The sequence below is a fragment of the Saimiri boliviensis genome, chromosome 2, assembly GCF_048565385.1.
Source record: "Saimiri boliviensis isolate mSaiBol1 chromosome 2, mSaiBol1.pri, whole genome shotgun sequence".
Taxonomy (NCBI): Eukaryota; Metazoa; Chordata; class Mammalia; order Primates; family Cebidae; genus Saimiri; species Saimiri boliviensis.
The window spans coordinates 203610672-203630768 of NC_133450.1; the positions used below are offsets into that span (position 1 = coordinate 203610672).

General features: G+C 35.3%; 1 protein-coding gene across 3 annotated transcripts in view; it reads left to right on the top strand.

The window, feature by feature from the left end:
* MUSK (muscle associated receptor tyrosine kinase) overlaps window positions 1–20097 on the top strand; it is a 127117-nt gene that overhangs the window by 10432 nt on the left and 96588 nt on the right. For all 3 annotated transcript variants that reach the window (XM_074395163.1, XM_003925236.3, XM_074395164.1), the window contains exons 2-5: window positions 4698–4824; window positions 9376–9527; window positions 15387–15514; window positions 17280–17421. In XM_074395163.1, the coding sequence (XP_074251264.1) occupies window positions 4698–4824; window positions 9376–9527; window positions 15387–15514; window positions 17280–17421 (549 nt within the window). The remainder of the gene's footprint in view (window positions 1–4697; window positions 4825–9375; window positions 9528–15386; window positions 15515–17279; window positions 17422–20097) is intronic.

The window sequence follows — 20097 nt, forward strand, 5'->3', positions numbered from 1 at the left end:
GTTGGGGGGATTGGGGAGGCATAACATTAGGAGAAATACCTAATGTAGATGACTGGGGGATAGATGTAGCAAACCACCATGGCACGTGTATACCTATGTAACAAACCTGCACATTCTGCACATGTACCCCAGAACTTAAAGTATAATTAAAAGAAAAAAAAAAAAAACCTCTTGGCAGCATTTGATTCTTCCTCTTTTGTGAAATGTGTGCTACTTTTGGGCTCTGCCAACAGCCTCCACTGGCTTTGCTTACAACTCTGGTTTCTTCCTCTAGTCTCTTTTCTAAACTCTTCATTCTCCTCCCCATCTTTTATAAATGTCTGTGTCTTCCTGGAACTGGCTTAGGGCACCAACCTCCCACTGTCTTCAGGCTTTCGCATGCATCATTTTCTCTGTATGGAACACTATTTTCTCTCTGCATCAAGTCAAATTTGAATCGTCCTGTGAATGTGTGTGAATATATTGTGTAGTTTTTTATATTCCTAGTTTTATCAATCCTCAGTGGTTGAGAAATATTTTTTATCGTGTTAAAGAAATACCAGTATATTCTTACTTTAGTAATGGTTTTTAAGTAGGGAAAGGATAGTTAATTCTGCCACTGCCTTTTTGACTGCAATAGGTATCTTTTAAACTATGACTATAGTAAATCCTGTTTAAAGGACTTTTCTATTAAATTATCCTTACATTTTTGCGAGGGTTTTTTTTCTGTCTAAATGTATAGTTGAAATTTTGAAATATGTGATTGAATTTAATTTGCTTTTTAAATTTTTACTCTAGGGTTTTACATCCTGCTTGACTTACATCAGCATTGTTTTATTCTAAAGATTGACTTGAGAAGCTTTCTATATTTTATATTCCCTATAGCTTTTGTTTGCTTCTTTTTGAGATGGGGTCTTTCCCTGTCACCCAGGCTGGAGTGCAGTGGTGCAATCATGGCTCGCTGCAGCCTTAACCTCTTGTCTCAAGTGATCCTCCTACCTCAGGCTCCCAAGTAGCTGGGACTACAGATGTGCACCACCTGTACCCAGCTATTTTTTTTTTTTTTTTTTTTTTTTAGAGATGTGATCTTGCCATGTTGCCCAGGCTTGTCTCAAACATCTGGGCTCAATGGATCCTCCTGGGCTCAATGGATTCTCCTGCCTCTGCTTCCCAAAGTGCTGAGATTACAAGCATGAGCCACTGCATCTGGCTCCTTGTAGCTTTTTTGTTACTTGAGACTTAATTCTTTCTTAAAAGTTTTTAAAAATTTACCTGAAAAACTTTAGGACATTATATTTTTTTCAGAAGTGTTCTTTGATAATCTTTTTCTTCTGTGAATATTGTTAATTATTTCACCACAACCTTTACTACATGTTGATATGTAGTTTTTCATGCTTTTAATTTCAGTTTAATTTCCTTTTTGATGTTTGAATGATTTAGAACAATTTTGTCTTTAAAATTCTTAATTCTTTGGATTTGAGTTTTTAAATATTCATTACCGTTTAGCTCTGTTGAATTGTGATCTAAGAATGTGACATATAATCTATGTTTTTGAATTTTATTTAATCTTTAGTTTTCATAAGCATTTGAAAATGTGTGTCACCTATCAGGGCTTAGAGTTGATGTGCATATCTGTTTAATTAATTTTATTAATTCTGTTTTTCTGTTTTACTACATATGCAATTATATTTTTCTCTTTTGATCTATAAACAGGATGGGGATTTTTTGTTTGTTTTACTATCTTTTTATTGTCTATTTCTTACAGATTTTATTATGGCTAGAAAATATAGTCTATATAAAATCGATTATTTGAACTGGGTTAAAATCTCCTATATAGCTTAGTATATTTTCTGTATGTTTGAATATTTCATCTATGCATCATTTAAAAAATATATTCTCTAATTTTTTAAGTGTTTTAAAAATACACATTACATTGAGTGTTAATTTTGATATTTCTATCTTCTATATCTTTACTGTATTTGTTTGATTTATTAGTGGCTGAAGGAGATCTCTTAAAGGTTTGCACTATACTAAAGCATTTCTCCATTTACTCTTGTGATAATTTTGCTTTTGAGTTTGAGTCCATATTTTTAAATAATTAAGTTTCATGATTGTCATACTTTTTTATGGCTTGTTCCTTTTATCATTAAGTAATGTTTTTATCTTTCTTCATAAATGGATGTGCCCTTATATTACATTTTTCTTATATTAACATTGCTATGTCACTTTCTTTGGGATACTGTTTGCTTTGTACATATTTTCCATCCCCTTTATTTTTAACATTTCTGTTTTATTTTATTTAGGTGTGTCTTTTGTGTTTGATAGCATCTGTCATTTCATAGGTCAGTTTATATCACCGGCACTTACTGTGATTTTTGGTATATTTGGACTTATTTCTTCCATATTATTTTATGTCTTCTGCTAACCATGCTTTTTCTTGGCTTAGTCTTTTGCTTGTTGTTTTTGTTTTTGACTAATAAAATTTTCCAGTCCCTTTTTCTGTTGTTTTGGAAGTTTTGCATTTTATTTCTTTTTTTTAGTGGTAACCATTAATAAAGTTTTAACATAGCATTTAACCATAGATTTTCCTTCCGTTTGTAGTTACTTATCAATATTTCTGTCCTGTTGTTGTTTATGGCAAAGAGGTTAGCATTTTTTTTTAACTACTTAGCATTTTAAACTTTTTCCCAGAACTTTTGATCTTGTAATTGCTTGTCTAGAATTTAATTCCATTTTAAACACAAAAATTAGTGATTTGTTTTTTAAATATTCCATAGTGTGTTAAAATTGCAATTATATTTCACCACCATTTACGCTGTTTTTTTTTTTTTTTTAATATAACTCACCCCTTCCTATCTGGTATATATTATTCCTTATTGAGTCTAGTAACTATTTCAGAGAAAGTCTATGAGTAGTAAACACTTTCAACAGTTGTTCATAAGAGTTCTGACTTTAAATTATTACCTAAGCTGGCTGTAGAATTCTAAGCTAACAGTTATTTTTACTTAGTTATGTAAAGGTATGTGGGACAAAGACAAATCATTTTAATAGTGCCTGTGTGACAAGTGACATTATAACATTGACATTTACAGTACAACCTCAGGTTAAGGAAAAGGGCTTTTGGGTCTGCCTAGCACATCAAGGAAAGTGGAAGGAGATAGATGTTCAAACTGAATCCTAAAAAACAAAATAACATTAGCATGGGAGATATGGGCCAAGTAAACACTTCCGCCCACCATTTTTTCTCACTCTCAGCAGATGAGCTTGCCTTTGACTTTACCAAAAATAATAATAATACAGTTTATTCAGAAAGTGGATATTTTATAGTTTTATTTCAATGTTATTTTATCTTTGATTTTTATAGTTTTAATTCAATGTGTCCACATATTATTTTTTCTATTCTTATTTCAATGTGAAATAAAACCATAAATGTTTTATTGATAAATAAACGTGCCAAACAATGTTCCAGTCTGTTCTAGATGCTTTATAAGTCTGTCACTATTTCACCTCTGAACATCAATCATACTACTTATTTGGTTTTCATATATACCTTGTCCTTTAACTGAAGTGACCATATAATTTACTGTTTAAATGCATCTCACTCACTATGCTCACCCTGGGAATTAAAAGATGTCTAAAACATGATCCCTGACCTAAAGTTCAAGGTTTTACATTTCACAGAAGAGTGAGAAAAAGAAGAGACCATGTCTACAATCTTTCCTCCAACCGTCTTTAAAAAAATAAAATAGAACAAAACAGCTTTACTGAGTTTACCTACCATGCTCTTTACCCATTAAAGTGTACAATTCACAAAGTGGTGTCTTTTTCTTTTCTATTTGTATGCCAAAATGAATTCTCTGTAAATCTGATAAAGCATAAGCTTCAGACTCTCTCATTCGCAGAAGCCCTTTATAAGACCTTCAACGGGCTTTAGCACTGTGTTTATATGAGTGTCTATTTTCATAAAATTAGGGGAAAATTATTCTTAAACAACAATTTTTAAAAAATTATTACCCTTGGCCGGGCGCGGTGGCTCAAGCCTGTAATCCCAGCACTTTGGGAGGCCAAGGCGGGTGGATCACGAGGTCGAGAGATCGAGACCATCCTGGTCAACATGGTGAAACCCCGTCTCTACTAAAAATACAAAAAATTAGCTGGGCATGGTGGCGTGTGCCTGTAATCCCAGCTACTCAGGAGACTGAGGCAGGAGAATTACCTGAACCCAGGAGGCGGAGGTTGCGGTGAGCCGAGATCGCGCCATTGCACTCCAGCCTGGGTAACGAGCGAAACCCCGTCTCAAAAAAAAAAAAAAATTATTACCCTTTTCCACCCTGACTTCCCTGCAGTCTCACTTTCCTTTATGCTGATGGCATTGTGGTGGCCACAGAAATTTTGTAATCATAACTTTATATCTTTTTCTTTAAAAGGTATACTCAAATTACATAAACTTGGGCCCCACTAAACTTGGGTCAGCCTCTTCTCATATATATCATAAATTCTAAGCCCTACTTTCCCGAGGGCCTTCTCTTTTGATTATCAAATGCCTAGTTTGGAAGTAGGATCAACTTTCTTTATATAAGCTTTTCCTTTCTTTTGGCAAATTTCTACTCTGGGGAAATAGAATTCTCATTCCAGTATGTAATGGCTTCTGACAGCTTAAGGAAGGGTTAGTAAACAAAATTCTAGAACGTTCTCTTTGATTTATCCTTCCCTTTCAGCTCCTGTCATCACCACTCCTCTTGAAACAGTGGATGCCTTAGTTGAAGAAGTGGTTACTTTCATGTGTGCAGTGGAATCCTACCCCCAACCTGAGATTTCCTGGACTAGAAATAAAATTCTCATTAAGTAAGTATTCCACCTTTTAAAAAGTTTTTTCTTAACTTTTGTGGATATATATATATATATATATATATATGAAGTACATGAGATTTTGTTTTGATACAGGCATGCACTGTGAAATAAGTACATCATGGAGAACGGGATATCCATCCCTGCCAAGCATTTATCTTTTGAGTTACAATCTAATTATACATGTTATTTTTCAATGTACCACTAAGTTATCATTGACTATAATCACTCTGCTGTTTTATCAAATAGTAGGACATTCTCATTCTTTCTATTTTTTTGTACCTACTAAATATCCCCTACATGGCCCCCATCCCTGTACTACCCTTCCCAGCCTCTGGGAACCATCCTTTTACTCTCCATGTCTATGAGTTCAATTGTTTTGATGTTTAGATCCCACAAATAAGTGAGAACATGCAATGTTTATCTTTCTGTGCCTGGTTAATTTCACTTACCATAATGATCTCCAGTTCAATCTATGCCTTTGCAAATGACTGGATCTCATTCTTTTTATGGTTGAATAGTACTCCATTGTGTATATATAACATAATTTCTTTATTCATTCATCTGTTAATGGTTGCTTACAAATCTTAGTTATTGTAAGCACATAGGTTGCTTACAAATCTTAGTTATTGTAAACAGTGCTGTAACAAACATAGGAGTCCAGATATCTCTTTGATATACTAATGTCCTTTCTTTTACTTATATATCCAGCAGTGGGATTGCAGGATCATATGGAAGCTAAATTTTTAGTTTTTTGAGGAAACTTCAAACTATTCTCCATAGTGGTTGTACTAATTTATATTCCCACATCAACAGTGTACAAGGGCTCCCTTGTCCACATATCCGTGCCAGCATTCGTTATTGCCTGTCTTTTGGATATAAGGCATTTTCACTAAAGTGAGATGACATTTCATTGTAGTTTTTTTTGTTTCTGTGATGATCAATAATGTCGAGCACTTTTTCATATGCCTGTTTGCCATTTGCATGTCTTCTTTTGAGAAACTGTTCAAATCTTTTGCCTGTTTTTGATTGGATTAACAGATTTTTTTTATTGTAGAGCTCCTTATATATTTTATTGTTTGAGCTCCTTATGTATTCTGGTTATTAATCTTTTGTCAGATGGATAGTTTTCAAATATTTTCTCCCATTATGTTGGTTATCTCTTCAGTTTGTTTCTTGTAACCTTTGCTGTGCAGAAGCCTTTTAATTTGATGTGATTCCATTTGTCCATTTTTGTTTTGATTGCTTGTGCTTGTGGGTATTGCTCAAGAAATTTTTGCCCAGACCAATGTCCTGGAGATTTCCCCCAATGTTTTCTTGTAGTAGTTTTATAGTTTGAAGTCTTAGATTTAAGCCTTTAATCCATTTTGATTTGGTTTTTATATATGGAGAGAGGTAGGGGTCTAGCTTCATTCTTCTGTATGTGGATATCCAGTTTTCCACACATTCTTTACTCTTGGAGAGACTGTCTTTTTCCCAGTGTATGTTCTTAGTACTTTTTTTGAAAATGAGTTCCCTGTAGGTGTGTGGATTTCTTTTGAGTTCTCTATTTTATTCCATTGGTCTATGTGTCTCTTTTGATGCAGGTACCATACTGTTTTAGTTACTCTAGCTCTGTAGTATGATTTCAAGTAAGGCAATGTGATTCTTCCAGTTTTATTCTTTTTGCTTAAGATAGGTTTGGCTATTGTGGGCCTTTTGTGGTTCCACATAAATTTTAGAATTTTTTTGTTCTATTTGTGTGATAAATGTCATTGGTATTTTGATAGGAATTGCACTGAATGTGTAGATTGCTTTGGTTAGTATGGATATTTTAACAATACTGATTTCCAATCCATTAATATGATTTCTTTTCTTTTTTTTTTCCTTTTTTTGGTATCCTCATCAATTTCTTTCATCAGTGTTTTATAGTTTTCATTAATTCCTGGCTATTTAATTTTATATGTGGCTATTGTAAATAAGATAACTTTTTAAATTTCTTTTTCATACTGTTCATTGTTGGCATATATAAATGTTACTGATTTTTGTATGTTGATTTCGTATCCTGCCACTTCATAGAATATATCAGTTCTAATAGTTTTCTGTGTAGTCTTTACGTTTTTCCAAATATAAGAGCATAAAATCTGCAAACAAATATAATTCTTCCCTTCCAGTTTGGACGGCCCTTTATATTTCTCTCTTGTCCAATTGCTCTAGGTAGGACTTCCAGTACTGTGTTGAGTAACAGTGGTGACAGTGGGCATCCTTGTTGCATTCCAGATTAGAGAAAAGGCTTTCAGTTTTTCCTCATTCAGTATGATACTAGCTGTGTGTCTGTCATACATGGTTTTTATTATTTTGAGGCATTTTCCTTCTGTTTTTGAGGGTTTTTTATCATGAAAAGATGTTGAATTTTTATCAAATGTTTTTCAGCATATATTGAAATAATCCTATGGTTTTTACCCTTCATCTGTTTACATGATGCAGCACATTGATTAATTTGCATATGTTGAACTATTCCTGTATCCCAGGGATAAATTCCACTTAGCCATGAGAGATGATCTTTCCAACGTATTGTCAAATTTGGTTTGCTAGTATTCTGTGCAATTTGGATAGGCTGATAATCCCAAATCATCAAGTCCTAGTTCCTTTTTTGCTTAGCAGGTTTTCTATCCACTTATCTTTTTCCTCTTGAATTTTACTAGAAGCAGCAAAAAGAAATGAGGCCACACCTTCAACACATTGCTTAGAAACTTATTTAGCTAAATATCTGAGATCATCATTTCTAAGCTCTGTTTTCCACATAACTGCAGGACACCATTCAGCTAAGCTCCCTGTCCTACATAACAAGGATCCTCTTTTCTTCCTTTCCTAGTAACATGCTCCTTATTTTCACCCAAGTCCTCATCAGCAGTGCTTTGAACATACATATTTCTACCAACAGTCTGTTCATGATAACTTAGGTGTTCTTTAAGATGATTTAGATTTTCTCTGCCATGTAACTCTCTTCCTTCCAAGTCCTAAGGAGCAGAATTACTAACATGCATCAGTCTCTTTGAGGAAATGTAGACTTTTTCTAGCATGCTCTTCAAAATTTTTTCAGTTCTACCTACTACTCAATCGCAAAGCAACATCCACATTTTTGGGAGATTTGTTGCTGCAGCACCACACTTTCAGGTACTAGAATCTGTATTTATTTCCTATTCTTTCTGTAACAAATGACCACAAACTTAGTGGCATAAAACAACATAAAGGTACTACGTTATAGTTCTGGAGATCACAGGTATGAAATAAATCTCTCTGGGCTAAAATCAAAGTGTTGGCAGGGCTGAGTTCCTTCTGGAGGCTCAAGGGAAGAATCTGATTTCTTGTCTTTTTCAGCTTCTAGAGGCTACCTGCATCCCTTGGCCTCTCCTCCATTTATAACACTAGCAATAGGACCACTCTGACATCTGCCTCCATTTTCATTACTCCTTTTATCAATCTGCCTCCCTCTTCCATTTTTTTTTAAGGATACTTATTATTACACAGGGCCCATTTGAATAGTCCAGAACACCACATTTTAAGATTCTTAACATTTGCAAAGTAAGGTGACATACTGACAGATTTTGGCGATTAAGACAAGAACCTTTGAGGGACTGTTATTCTGCTTACCACACACATTTGCCATAAAAAAAAAAAATCTTATTGGGCACTGGGGTCTGTCAGGGGGAAATAGGGGAGGGACAGCGGGGAGTGGGGGAGCTGTGGAGAGATAGCATGGGGAGAAATGCCAGATATAGTTGATGGGGAGGAAGGCAGCAAATCACACTGCCGTGTGTGTACCTATGCAACAATCTTGCATGTTCTTCACATGTACCCCAAAACCTAAAATACAATTAAAAAAATATAATCACACACACAAAAATCTTATTTGGTTAAAAGAAACTCGCTTTTATATTGATGCTTCTCTTCAAATATCTTTTTGTTGCCCTAATTTTCTTCTCAACAAATGGTTTGCATATAATTAGATAATATACATAAAGTATATATTTTTATAGTTGGAAGTTGTTTTGCTTTCTTATGATCCCAAGTAACTAGAACTGTGCCTGGCACTTGTTAGCATTCAACAAATAACTGTTTAATGAAAGAATGAATATTCAACTAATCATTAGTTAATCCTATAAATAATTAACCCTTTGTTCATCACATTTATACATATGCATCTTCATTATCTATTAATAGCTACTACTTCCCAGAAATTATCAGGACAAGACACCTATATCTGGGTTTGATATGCTTTCCTGAATTAAGTAAACTTTAAATTTTGTCTTATCAGTAGGTATCACCCTTTGAAATCATTTTTGAAGGACTATAGTACTTTGACTATTGGAGCGTCATAAGAAAGATTAGAATATAATGTTAGCTTTGTATTACCAAGTATGGTTATCCTATTATTCAGAGCTCACTCAATATTCCTCTCCCCTATTTTCTACTTCCTCACTGACAAGTCATCAGTTTGATAAATTAATCATAGCCGAAAAATCACAGATGAAGCACTAATCTGTCATTTTTCTCTGTGACCTGCAGGCTCTTTGACACCCGGTACAGCATCCGGGAGAATGGGCAGCTCCTCACCATCCTGAGTGTGGAAGATAGTGATGATGGCATTTACTGCTGCACAGCCAACAATGGTGTGGGAGGAGCTGTGGAGAGTTGTGGAGCCCTGCAAGTGAAGATGAGTGAGTGGGAAAGAGATTTGTCTATTGATTTGAAAGTTGACTTGGTACACTTTTTTATTTATTTATTTATTTATTTATTTATTTATTTATTTATTTATTTATTTGAGACAGAGTTTCACTCTGTCGCCCAGGCTGAAGTGTAGTGGTGCAATCTTCACCGCAACCTCTACCTTCTGGATTCAAGCAATTCTCCTGCCTCAGCCTACTGAGTTGCTGGGACTACAGGCGCGTGCTACTACGCCCAGCTAGATTTTTGGATTTTTAGTAGAGATGAGGTTTCACTGTGTTAGCCAGTCTGGTCTAGATCTCCTGACCTCGTTGATCCACCCACCTTGGACTCCCAATATGCTGGGATTACAGGCATGAGCCACCACGCCCAGCCTGACTTGGTATACTTTAAAATAGTCAGTAAATAGAGGTTTTCTCAGGCCTGGCAATTCAGCAGTGAGACAAGTTCAAGGTCAAAGCATAACCTTGAGGCCAGTTAACTGCACACCTCTTATGTCTGCCATCAACCACTACCCTAAACAAGCCTCTCAATTCTCTCTCTTCTCCCATTTTCTTGACTTCACATATCTCCTGACTTCTTCCACCCTGAATTCTTTCACTGTGAAACTTTCCTCTAAAGCCTTTACCCTACCCCTGTGAAACACAATCAGACACCCTTTTTATTCCTAACCTCTTTGTAGACACTTCTGCCCTTTTGCCTTATTTCAAATTTGATATTCTTCTGAGTGATTTTCTGCTTCAGTGGAAGCTGTTCTATTTTCCCTGCTTCATGTCTTCAAGGCTATCAAACACTAACAGGTAATCTCCCTGGCCTCATTGCTGCTCTTAAGCCATTCTATTTTGTATTCCTATGCAAAATCTTTCCTCTCATGACGGCTTATGCCATTTTGACCTATCTTTCCTCTAACTCTATTCATTATGTCATCTGCTCTTCTAGGAACTGCCCCATATTTATTAAAGACTTTGATTCCAGGTTTACTATCTTCTATCTATCTCTACTCCTGCAATCACCCTAAGAAATTTTAACGGCCATGAAATAGAACCACTAGCCACTTAGTTCTCACAATTCCTTGACCTCCACAAATCCAGTGATGTTTGTCTTTTTTTTTCTTCCTTTCAGTTTTAAGGCCCATACTCTTAATCTCTATGTACATGCATATATAGTAGTAGTTTAGGTGAGTCTCCCACTATGAGGAAATGTGGTTTGATTTTCTATTTTTAACTTTTATTTTGAGTTCAGGGATACGTCTGCAGAATGTGCAGGTGTTTTATGTAGGTAAACATGTGCCATGGTGGTATACTGCACAGATCATCCCATCACTTAGGTTTTAAGCCCAGCTTCCATTCTGTTCTTCCTGATGCTCTCCCTTTCCTCCCAACGCCCCCACCACAGGCCCCAGTGTGTGTTTTTCCCCCAGTGTGTCCATGTATTCTCATCATTAGCTTCCACTTATAAGTGAGAACATGCGGTGTTTGGTTTTCTGTTCCTGTGTTAGTTTGAGGATAATGGCTTCCAACTCCATCCATGTCCCTACAAAGGAGATGATCTCATTCCATTTTATGGCTGCATAGTATTCCATGGTGTATATGTACCACATTTTCTTTATCCCATCTATTGTTAATGGGTATTTAGTGGGTATTTGTATTTAGATTGTTTGTATTAACTTTCTTTTTTTTTTTTTTTTTTTTTTTTGAGATGGAGTTTCACCCAGGCTGGAATGCAGTGGTGTGATCTTGGCTCACTGCAACCTTTGCTTGCTCAGTTCAAGCAATTCTCCTACCTCAGCCTCCCAAGTAGCTGGGATTATACACATGTGCCACCACACCTGGCTAATTGCATTTTTAGTAGAAGCAGGGTTTTGCCAAGTTGGCCAGGCTGGTCTTGAACTCCTAACCTCAAGTGATCTGCCCGCCTTGGCCTCCCAAAGTTCTGGGATTACAGGCATGAGCCACCATACCCAGCCTGTTTGTATTAAATCTTTATCAGCTTACCCAATCAATGACTTACTCTTGACCATGTCACCCTCTGGAAGTAGACTGCATTTAAAATCTTCAGCTCCAGTATGTCACTCTCTGATTATGGATATTTTTTGGTCCAGCCTTGTCAGATGAGATAAACAGTTTCCCATACTCATGACTTGCTTCCAAATAGAGTTTGTGGGCACAAACTTCTATTGTCACCTTCTCAGCTAACAACATCTCAGTCTCCCTCATTCTCTTACTCTTGCTATACAACATCAACATCACCAGCATCATGTTCTCTTCCCTTGATTCCTCTCTGTTCTCCTTTCCGTTGACTCTTCAATTGGGCTTTTATTTCCTTCTATACTTAGTTCTCTCTTCTACCTGGTGGTGTATCATCAAATACTGCCTTATCAGCATCTTTAAATCTCATGATTTCCTATCCTGCAAGTAACTGCTACTTGCAAACTGTCAATCTTACAATGATGTAACCTTCATTTTCTCTTTTCTGACATATTACTCATGGGAAAATATCTTATAACCATACATACTAGCACCACACAAATTAAAGAAATTTAGTTCTACCTGGGACCTTTATTTTTCTTTCATCATTGTCTCTTATCTTTTGTAATTTTGCTAGAGGAGGAAATCATTAGGTACTTTATTCAGAGTGTGAAGATGTAAGGTATTTTCTGAATTTTTCCATGGCTGAATTCTTCACCTCGCTCACATTCTTGGATAACAATTTTTCTGGGTGTAGAATCAGAGTTTTAAAAGCTTTTCCCTTTAGTTTTAGTAGACAATCCACTGTTGCAGATGAGAAGTCTTTTTCTTATTTCTTTACAAGTAAATCTGATATCTCGCTCAAAAATTTTAGGATTTTTCTTTTTATTTCTAGAGTTTATAAATTTCACAAACTGACAAGACTATATTAGGTGTATTTTTTAAAATTATTTCTACTCAGTTTAAGGTGAGGCTTTTTTTTTTCTTTTTCTTTTTTGAGACAAGGTCTCACTATGTAATCCAGGCTGTAGTGCAGTAGTGTGATCATGGCTCACTGCAGCCTTGACTCTCTAGGCTTAAGCAATCCTCCTGCTTCAGCCTTCCAAGTAGCTGGGACTACAGGCATGAGCCATGATGCTCATTTTTTTTTTTTTTTTTTGGAAGAGATAAGTTCTCACTATGTTGCATAGGCTGGTCTTAAACTCCTGTGCTCAAATGATCCTCCCACCTTGGCCTCCCAAAGTATTGAGATTATAGGAGTGAGCCATGCACTCCCAAAGTATTGAGATTATAGGAGTGAGCCATGCACCTCCCAAAGTATTGAGATTATAGGTGGGCCTTTTTGATATAAAAACCAAAGCTTTTTTGAAAATCAGGTACATTTTCTTTAGTATTTTTTTCTCTTTTTTTCTCTATGACTTCAAATTTTTCTTCTCATATTTTCTGCATGTCTTGATATTCTACTCTCTTGAAGAGTCCTTTAACTTTTCCTTCATATCATCAATGTGGTCTCCAGTATGACTATCCTGTCATTCTGAGTGTTTTGGTCTTAAAAACTATATTTTTAATTTCTAAGAATTTCCTTGATGGCTCTTTTTTCCATAACAAAGTCACTTGTGTGATACAATATTTATTTAAACTTCTAAGGATATCACTACTACATCTTTTTAAAAGACATTTTCTTTTTTCCCCCTGCTTTACTTTTATTTCCCTCAAAAAAAATGATTTGTTTTGGTTCCATCCTTTTATGTTTACAATTTTTCTCAAATAGATGTTTTATTTTTTGGTCATAAATATACATGGAGTCTTCAGTTAATTAGGATAAGAAGCTAGTAGGAACAGCAAGTCTTTATGGAATACTGATTTGGCACTTACAGGTAGGGATCTGCCTATATGCAGGCTTCCCTTCAGTAGGCAGAGCAGTAAGAAATCAAATAAGGAAGTTGGAATGCTCTCATTTGCTAAATAATAAAGACTTGATTCTGAGGATGAAACACATTCAAGTATTTCATTACTTTGTGACACTTCCTTTCTTTTGAATGTATTGCATGTTTTCTCTGGCCCAAATGTTCTATATTAAACCACCTTTTCTTGTCTTCTTTTTTCCAACCTCTCCTTTGGAGATCTCATCCATTCATGTGGATATACACTGGTGTGGCCATTCAAATTGCTAAAATTTTGGAATGCTTCCATACTTCTTAGAAAAGTCTCCCAAGATCCCCCAACCCCTGTCACTACTCCAGCTCTCTTAAGCCCTCCCTCAAGAGCTCCCTCCTCTAAATTTCTAATGGTCCATCAGCTAAAGTCTCGATGTTGGCAGAGTGGGATCCTTCCAGCATCCTGCTTTAAGATAACCAGTTCTGATTGGTCAGTACTTAGGACTCCACCCTGAATGATGTTCCCTTACAATGGGTATTTATGGCTATGCGTCAATACTCTAGTCATTCCTAGTTGACTTTATATTCAATTTCCTAAATGGGAATTCCTCACATCTCATCTAACGTATGACCAAGACATCATGTCACTGAGAAGACAGGAGATTTTTGCTTTAATCAAAGGCCTTTACCTAAGACATTATCTGTGCCTCAGGTTTTCCATAGAGATCTTGTTTAGGGAACCCATGGAAGGCATAGATAATGCTTTTGTTGACTGTCATAGGAATATCAAGTTCTAAGTTTCTGCCAGCAACTCAATGACAATACAACTCACAATTCAGGGACCTGGCCAGTACTGTATCTAAATGTAGGTATTTACAGTTTATTAGAAGGAAGTTGTATGCTATAGATAGCAGGCAAAGTGATAAAGTTGTTATTTTCCTATAATATGTTTTAAAGTCTTTCTTGTAATTTTGCCATAACGCAGGGCCACAGGAGATAAATGGCAGTGAATGCTTAGATTAAAAAACAACAGGTCATGAAGGCTTTGCAAATATCTCTTACTACCAACACCAAAGCCCCCACTCCTCTTTCACACATTGAAGTAGAAGGGGAAAAAAAAAAGTCCTTATTTCATGCTTTCCTTTGTCAAAATAACAAATTGGTTATGGCACATGTCCTGCAAGAAATAAAATGTGTCAATTTCTCAGCAGTCTCTCCTGCCAGTCCCCCTCTGTATCTGTAACATAAAATTCCTCAGGACATAAATATAGTTTTAACCATCTTATGAATAGTACTAAAATAACTGGTATCCTGAACTTATAAATTATTTTGTTTATTAGATGTAATAATTTTGTTTGAAAGTTTCATACTGGAGAATAAAAATCAGCTGACATAAACTATTTCTTCTAAAAGATTTACTTGAGCGTTTGAACAGTAAATTACATGTTTGCTTTACATAGTTAAGTCCCCCAAATTGTATGACAGAATTTCTTCTAATTTCTAATATAATAATACCTGGTTTACTTTCTAGAGAATGAATGTACTTAATTAATAAACATCAAATGTAATAGTCAAATTAAGATGGACGCTAAAGGCAAAATAGGTCATAATTTATAACTATATAAGAATATATTTATATCAATTTTTTTCAAATGTTATGTCTATCAGTATAAATTAAATAATGTTGAATTGCTATGATGACAGCCTTTGTTAATCAACTTTTATTAACTATCTTTTAAAATGAATGCTATGGTAACTTAACACTATTAATATTTTTCATAAATTTGGGTTTTGCTAGTAAGATTCTAATAAAGCAGAGACAATCAAGTGTTTCCAAACTGATTTCTGTTTGAGATATAAAAGTGTCTTAGCAGTTGGTGAATTTTGTAATGTAACATGCCTCAAATGATTCTTAAAGCAGATATTTAGAATTAAATTGAAAGTTATAAACTCTAGGTTTCATCAACCCATATTGCCTTGTTTGTTTTGAATTTTCATTTCTTTTTAGAACCTAAAATAACACGTCCTCCCATAAACGTGAAAATAATAGAGGGATTAAAAGCAGTCCTACCATGTACTACAATGGGCAATCCCAAACCATCAGTGTCTTGGATAAAGGGAGACAGCCCTCTCAGGGTAAGTGGTTATGATGTTAAAACTTGTATATATAATGTATTTAAAAATGTAACATTTCTTTGCACACTCAGTTATACACTTACAAACTTCTAATATAATATTGTTTCCATATACATTTTAACCAAATTTAAGTACTTCTGTTTGCATATATGCAAACTGTATGGCATTTCACTTGGGTCTGGCTAGGGAAAAAAGAGATAGGAACCAGTAATGTTAAAGATAGAAAAGGAGGCAATGCAAAAGCAAACCTGGAATTTTTTTTGTATTTGTTGGCTGGTTAAATCATTTATTTTTTTAATGTTGAATCTTGGACTTACTTAGAGGATGAAAAAGAGAAACTAAGGCTCAGGCTTTAAAACTGACAGTTTCTGGAAGGAGGGAGGGAAACAATGTTCAGAAGAAAATAAATGAGAGCACCGGAGAGAAGTTAGGCAAAAAGACTCAAGACTTACAGACAAATACCTTGGCAAATCCGTCCTGAGTCACAACGAGTAGTTACACATGTAATCCCAGCACTTCGGGATGCCAAGGAGGGTGGATCACCTGAGGTCAGGAGTGCAAGACCAGCCTAGCCAACATGGCGAAACCCTGTCTCTACTAAAAATACAAAAATTAGCCTAGCATGGTGGCGTGCACCTGTAATCCCAGCTACTCAGGAGGCTGAGGCAGGAGAATCATTTGAACCCGTGAGGTAGAGGTTGCAGTAAGTCAAAATCACACCAGCACACTCCAGCCTGGGCAACAGAGTGAAATTCCATCTCAAAAAAAAAAAAAAAAAAGTTATTATCTATATGCTTATTTTGTACTGTCTCTGTATCTTATCCCCACATTTAGTGATAAATTATCATACAGCATCATTATTGTCTTTATCTTTGCATCACTTAAGGGATCACAAACTATGCTTTTCATTTAACAATACACAGCATATTCCATGTAGAATACAAAGGTGTCACTATATGTCAATTAACTGAACTAAGGTATAAAATTGCTCAGCTTTGCTTTATTTAAAATAAAATAAGTATTGCTAATTTATAATGATTATCTAATTCTCTGGCTTTCCTTTTGTTATAAATCTTGGTGCTTTTCCTACAATGACAAACAAGGGTGGTTGTAATTACGTTAGTGATTTTAGGGTCCAAAACAGAAAAGACAGATGGAATATTTAAACTCCAAAGAGTAATTTTAATATCATATGTGAAATTTTCTAGTATATCAAAGGACAAGTATTCTCCTAAAGATATACAGGGTGTGAGGTAGACCCTATGGTTAAAAGCAATGTGTTTATTTATTTATCTTTATTTCAATAGCTTTTGGGGTACTGGTGGTTTTTGGTTACAAGAATGAACTGTATAGTGGCCAAGTCTGAGATTTCAGTGCACCCATCACCTGAGTACTGTACATTATACCCAGGATGTAGTTTTGTATCTCTCACTACCCCCATCTGCAACATCCCTTCCTTCTAAAGCATTGCTTTTCATTAGACTTAGCTGCGACTTCAGGGAAGTGAAATAAGCCCTTATCTATACATTCATGTGATGAAAGAAAGTAAAAATAAACTATACCTCATAGGATCCTGGTGAAGATTCATTTAGGTACCCCTGCATCATTTCATTTAATATTGTGTGTTTTACAGAATAAAGGCCCAATAAAAGTCAAAGTGATATATTTGATGATAATAGTGATGACAATAAGCTGATGATATTTGCCAAATGTATACCTGATAGACCCATACACATTTTTGAATTCACGTCCCTATCTCTGGCAGGAAAACTCCCGAACTGCAGTTCTTGAATCTGGGAGCTTGAGGATTCATAATGTACAAAAGGAAGATGCAGGACAGTATCGGTGTGTGGCAAAAAACAGCCTCGGGACAGCATATTCCAAAGTGGTGAAGCTGGAAGTTGAGGGTAAGGAGCTGCATTCTTTCCCCTCACAGTGTGACCAGGGGCCTCTCACTCTACTGTGAAGGCTGCACTGGGGCTTGGGAGAAAAGAGATGTGGGCAGCCCAGTTCCCTCAATTGTCTCAGATATGAGGCCATAAGGTCAAGCCTATGATAACAGAAAAGAAAAACTAAAAAAAGAAAGAAATTTTCACTAGTATAAAAAGTCATATTCCATTGTTTACTCATAATCACTGGTAATTTTTACCAAAACAGACTAAATTCACTGTAACAGTAAAATAATGGAAAACCATTTTAGAACATCTTCCTGGTTTAGACAATCCTTCCTCATTTATAAATTTGGGCACAGTAATTATAATCTTTTTCATCATATAGAACAACTTTAAAAGGATGTGATGGGGAAAGTAGCTATTTTCAGATAGTACTCTATCATAAAGCTTGAAAAAAATTAACTCAAATTATAAAGCCAAAAATAATCCCAGTTCTATGAGTTATGTTGTCAAAATATTTTTTAGTTTCTCTCTGAAAATATTTTTTAATCAGCTAATTCAATAACTTGGTGTGAAACATCTTCACTGAGAAATCAGAATTCAAATAGGTCTAGGTGTTATATTCACTTGTTACTCAGATCCTTCTTGGCCTAAAATTGCACCACATTTTGCTTAAAAAAAAAAAAAAAAAAAAAAAAAAAGAAGTACCAGTACACCTCTACTAGATGAGTAAACTGAGTACAAACCCTTCCTAGCTCTTCCTGTTGTATGCCAGAGAATTAACATCTTTGGCTCCTAGCTTTCTTGTCTGTTAAGTGGGGTTTGCTCTATTTCATGAAGTTAGGTGTTAATAGTGTTTAGCAGAGAGTCTCATCCTTTGTGCACCCTCAATAAGTGTTGGCTATAAGAACCATCCTCTGTTTTTCTGATTTTCTCTTATATGATTGATAAGTGTTATAGAGTATCACATACTGGCACAAATTAGTGCAATCAGGAAAGACTTCAAGAGTTTTCCATATTTTGCTTTGATTCCATCCTACTTTCCATAGACCAAAATCTATCTTTTTCTGCATATTTTCCTTCTCACTCATATAGTTTTCTATTAGCTCCTCTAAGATTATTTTTATTTCCTTGACGGGCCTTTCTCTCTCAGCCTTGATGATCTCGTTTCCCACATTTGCCTCTAATTGAAGTAACATCCTTACTATGTCATTATACCAATTCCTCATAAAATTTCCATTAACTCCTCATGGAAAATAATGAGGTTGTTGGGAATAGTGGCTGTCAGAATATAAAAATACATTTTCAGCAAGTTGCTGTAATTTAATTTCTTCTAAATTATCAATGTTACTTAAAGCTTAGTATTCAAAACCCAGTTGATATTATATATTCAGTGAAAACTAAATAAACCTACAAACCCACTCAGACACACATTCAGACTCACTGAATATCTGTCTGCCTAGTAGATCCTGTGTTTTCTATTTCTAGATCTAAGGAATAATGGAGAATTAATGCTATCCATTTGTATACAATATCACAAAGAGTTTTTCTCTTTAAAATATTACAAATAAGCCTTCTGTATTATAATATGTAATCCTGATCATTTAGGTCACTAGCTTCATAGGTATAAAACAAATTGCTTTAGCTTCAGCCTAGAGAAAATTATCACCAATCTCCATTAGTTGGAGTTGTACAGTTTGGTTTTGTACTATCATTTAATTTTGTATCATGCCTTTCAGTAACACTGAATACTGCCTCTTTTTCCTAACCTTTAAATGGTCATTCTTAGTGCTTTAAAAGTTAATATAAGCTAGAGATTTTATTAAATTTGCTAGTACCGAGAGCTCATAACATCATTTAAAGTTACTCTAAGAGTAGGTTAGATGATTTTAGCACACATGTCTATTTCTACCCTCATCTTAATCCCGATTAAAATAGCCAAAATATGTGACATGCTTACCACAATTGTTGGCACATAATAAGCATTTGATAAGTGGCATCTAATATAGTTATTGTTATGATTAAAACATAAAATTCTAACAAATTTGTTTTGGCTCTGGAAGCTCTAAGAAATAATGGAGACATGACCTACTTAGGGCTAATTCAACCCACAACTCAGAACAAGTTTAAAAAAAAAAAAAAAGCAACTGAGAAATGACTGGAGAAACCTCACAAGTACCTGCAGATTCCTGCCAGTTTGGCAATGATGAGGGCTGAAGATGATGAGGCCGGGCCATGGTCAGTTGGGACAGATGAGCATATGTATGTATCAAGTTGTAACTCTGCAAATTAGTTATGCAGTGGCTACACTGAATAAGAACTCTGTGGTACCATTTGATGCTGGGCTATGTTTATCACAGACTGGCATCCAGGAAAAGACAGGGTTTTGTCATTGATAGCCTCTAATAAAGATAAACATGCCAGGTCATGGATTGAGTACAATGGGTTAACTAAATCTTTGTTATAACAAATATGAAAGAAACACTCTACCACCTAGAAGTAAAGCCCCCTTTCTAGATTGCCATTTTCAGACTGCTGGATCTCTGCAATGGCAATGTAAAACTATCCTGTACTTTGGTCTTGCTTTAAAATGTTCAAACAGTGACCTACAGAATTAGTGATGGAACCATCTTACTCAAGCATAATACAGCATGGATGTCTTTCTGAAAGGACGTCCAATGGGAAGGCTAA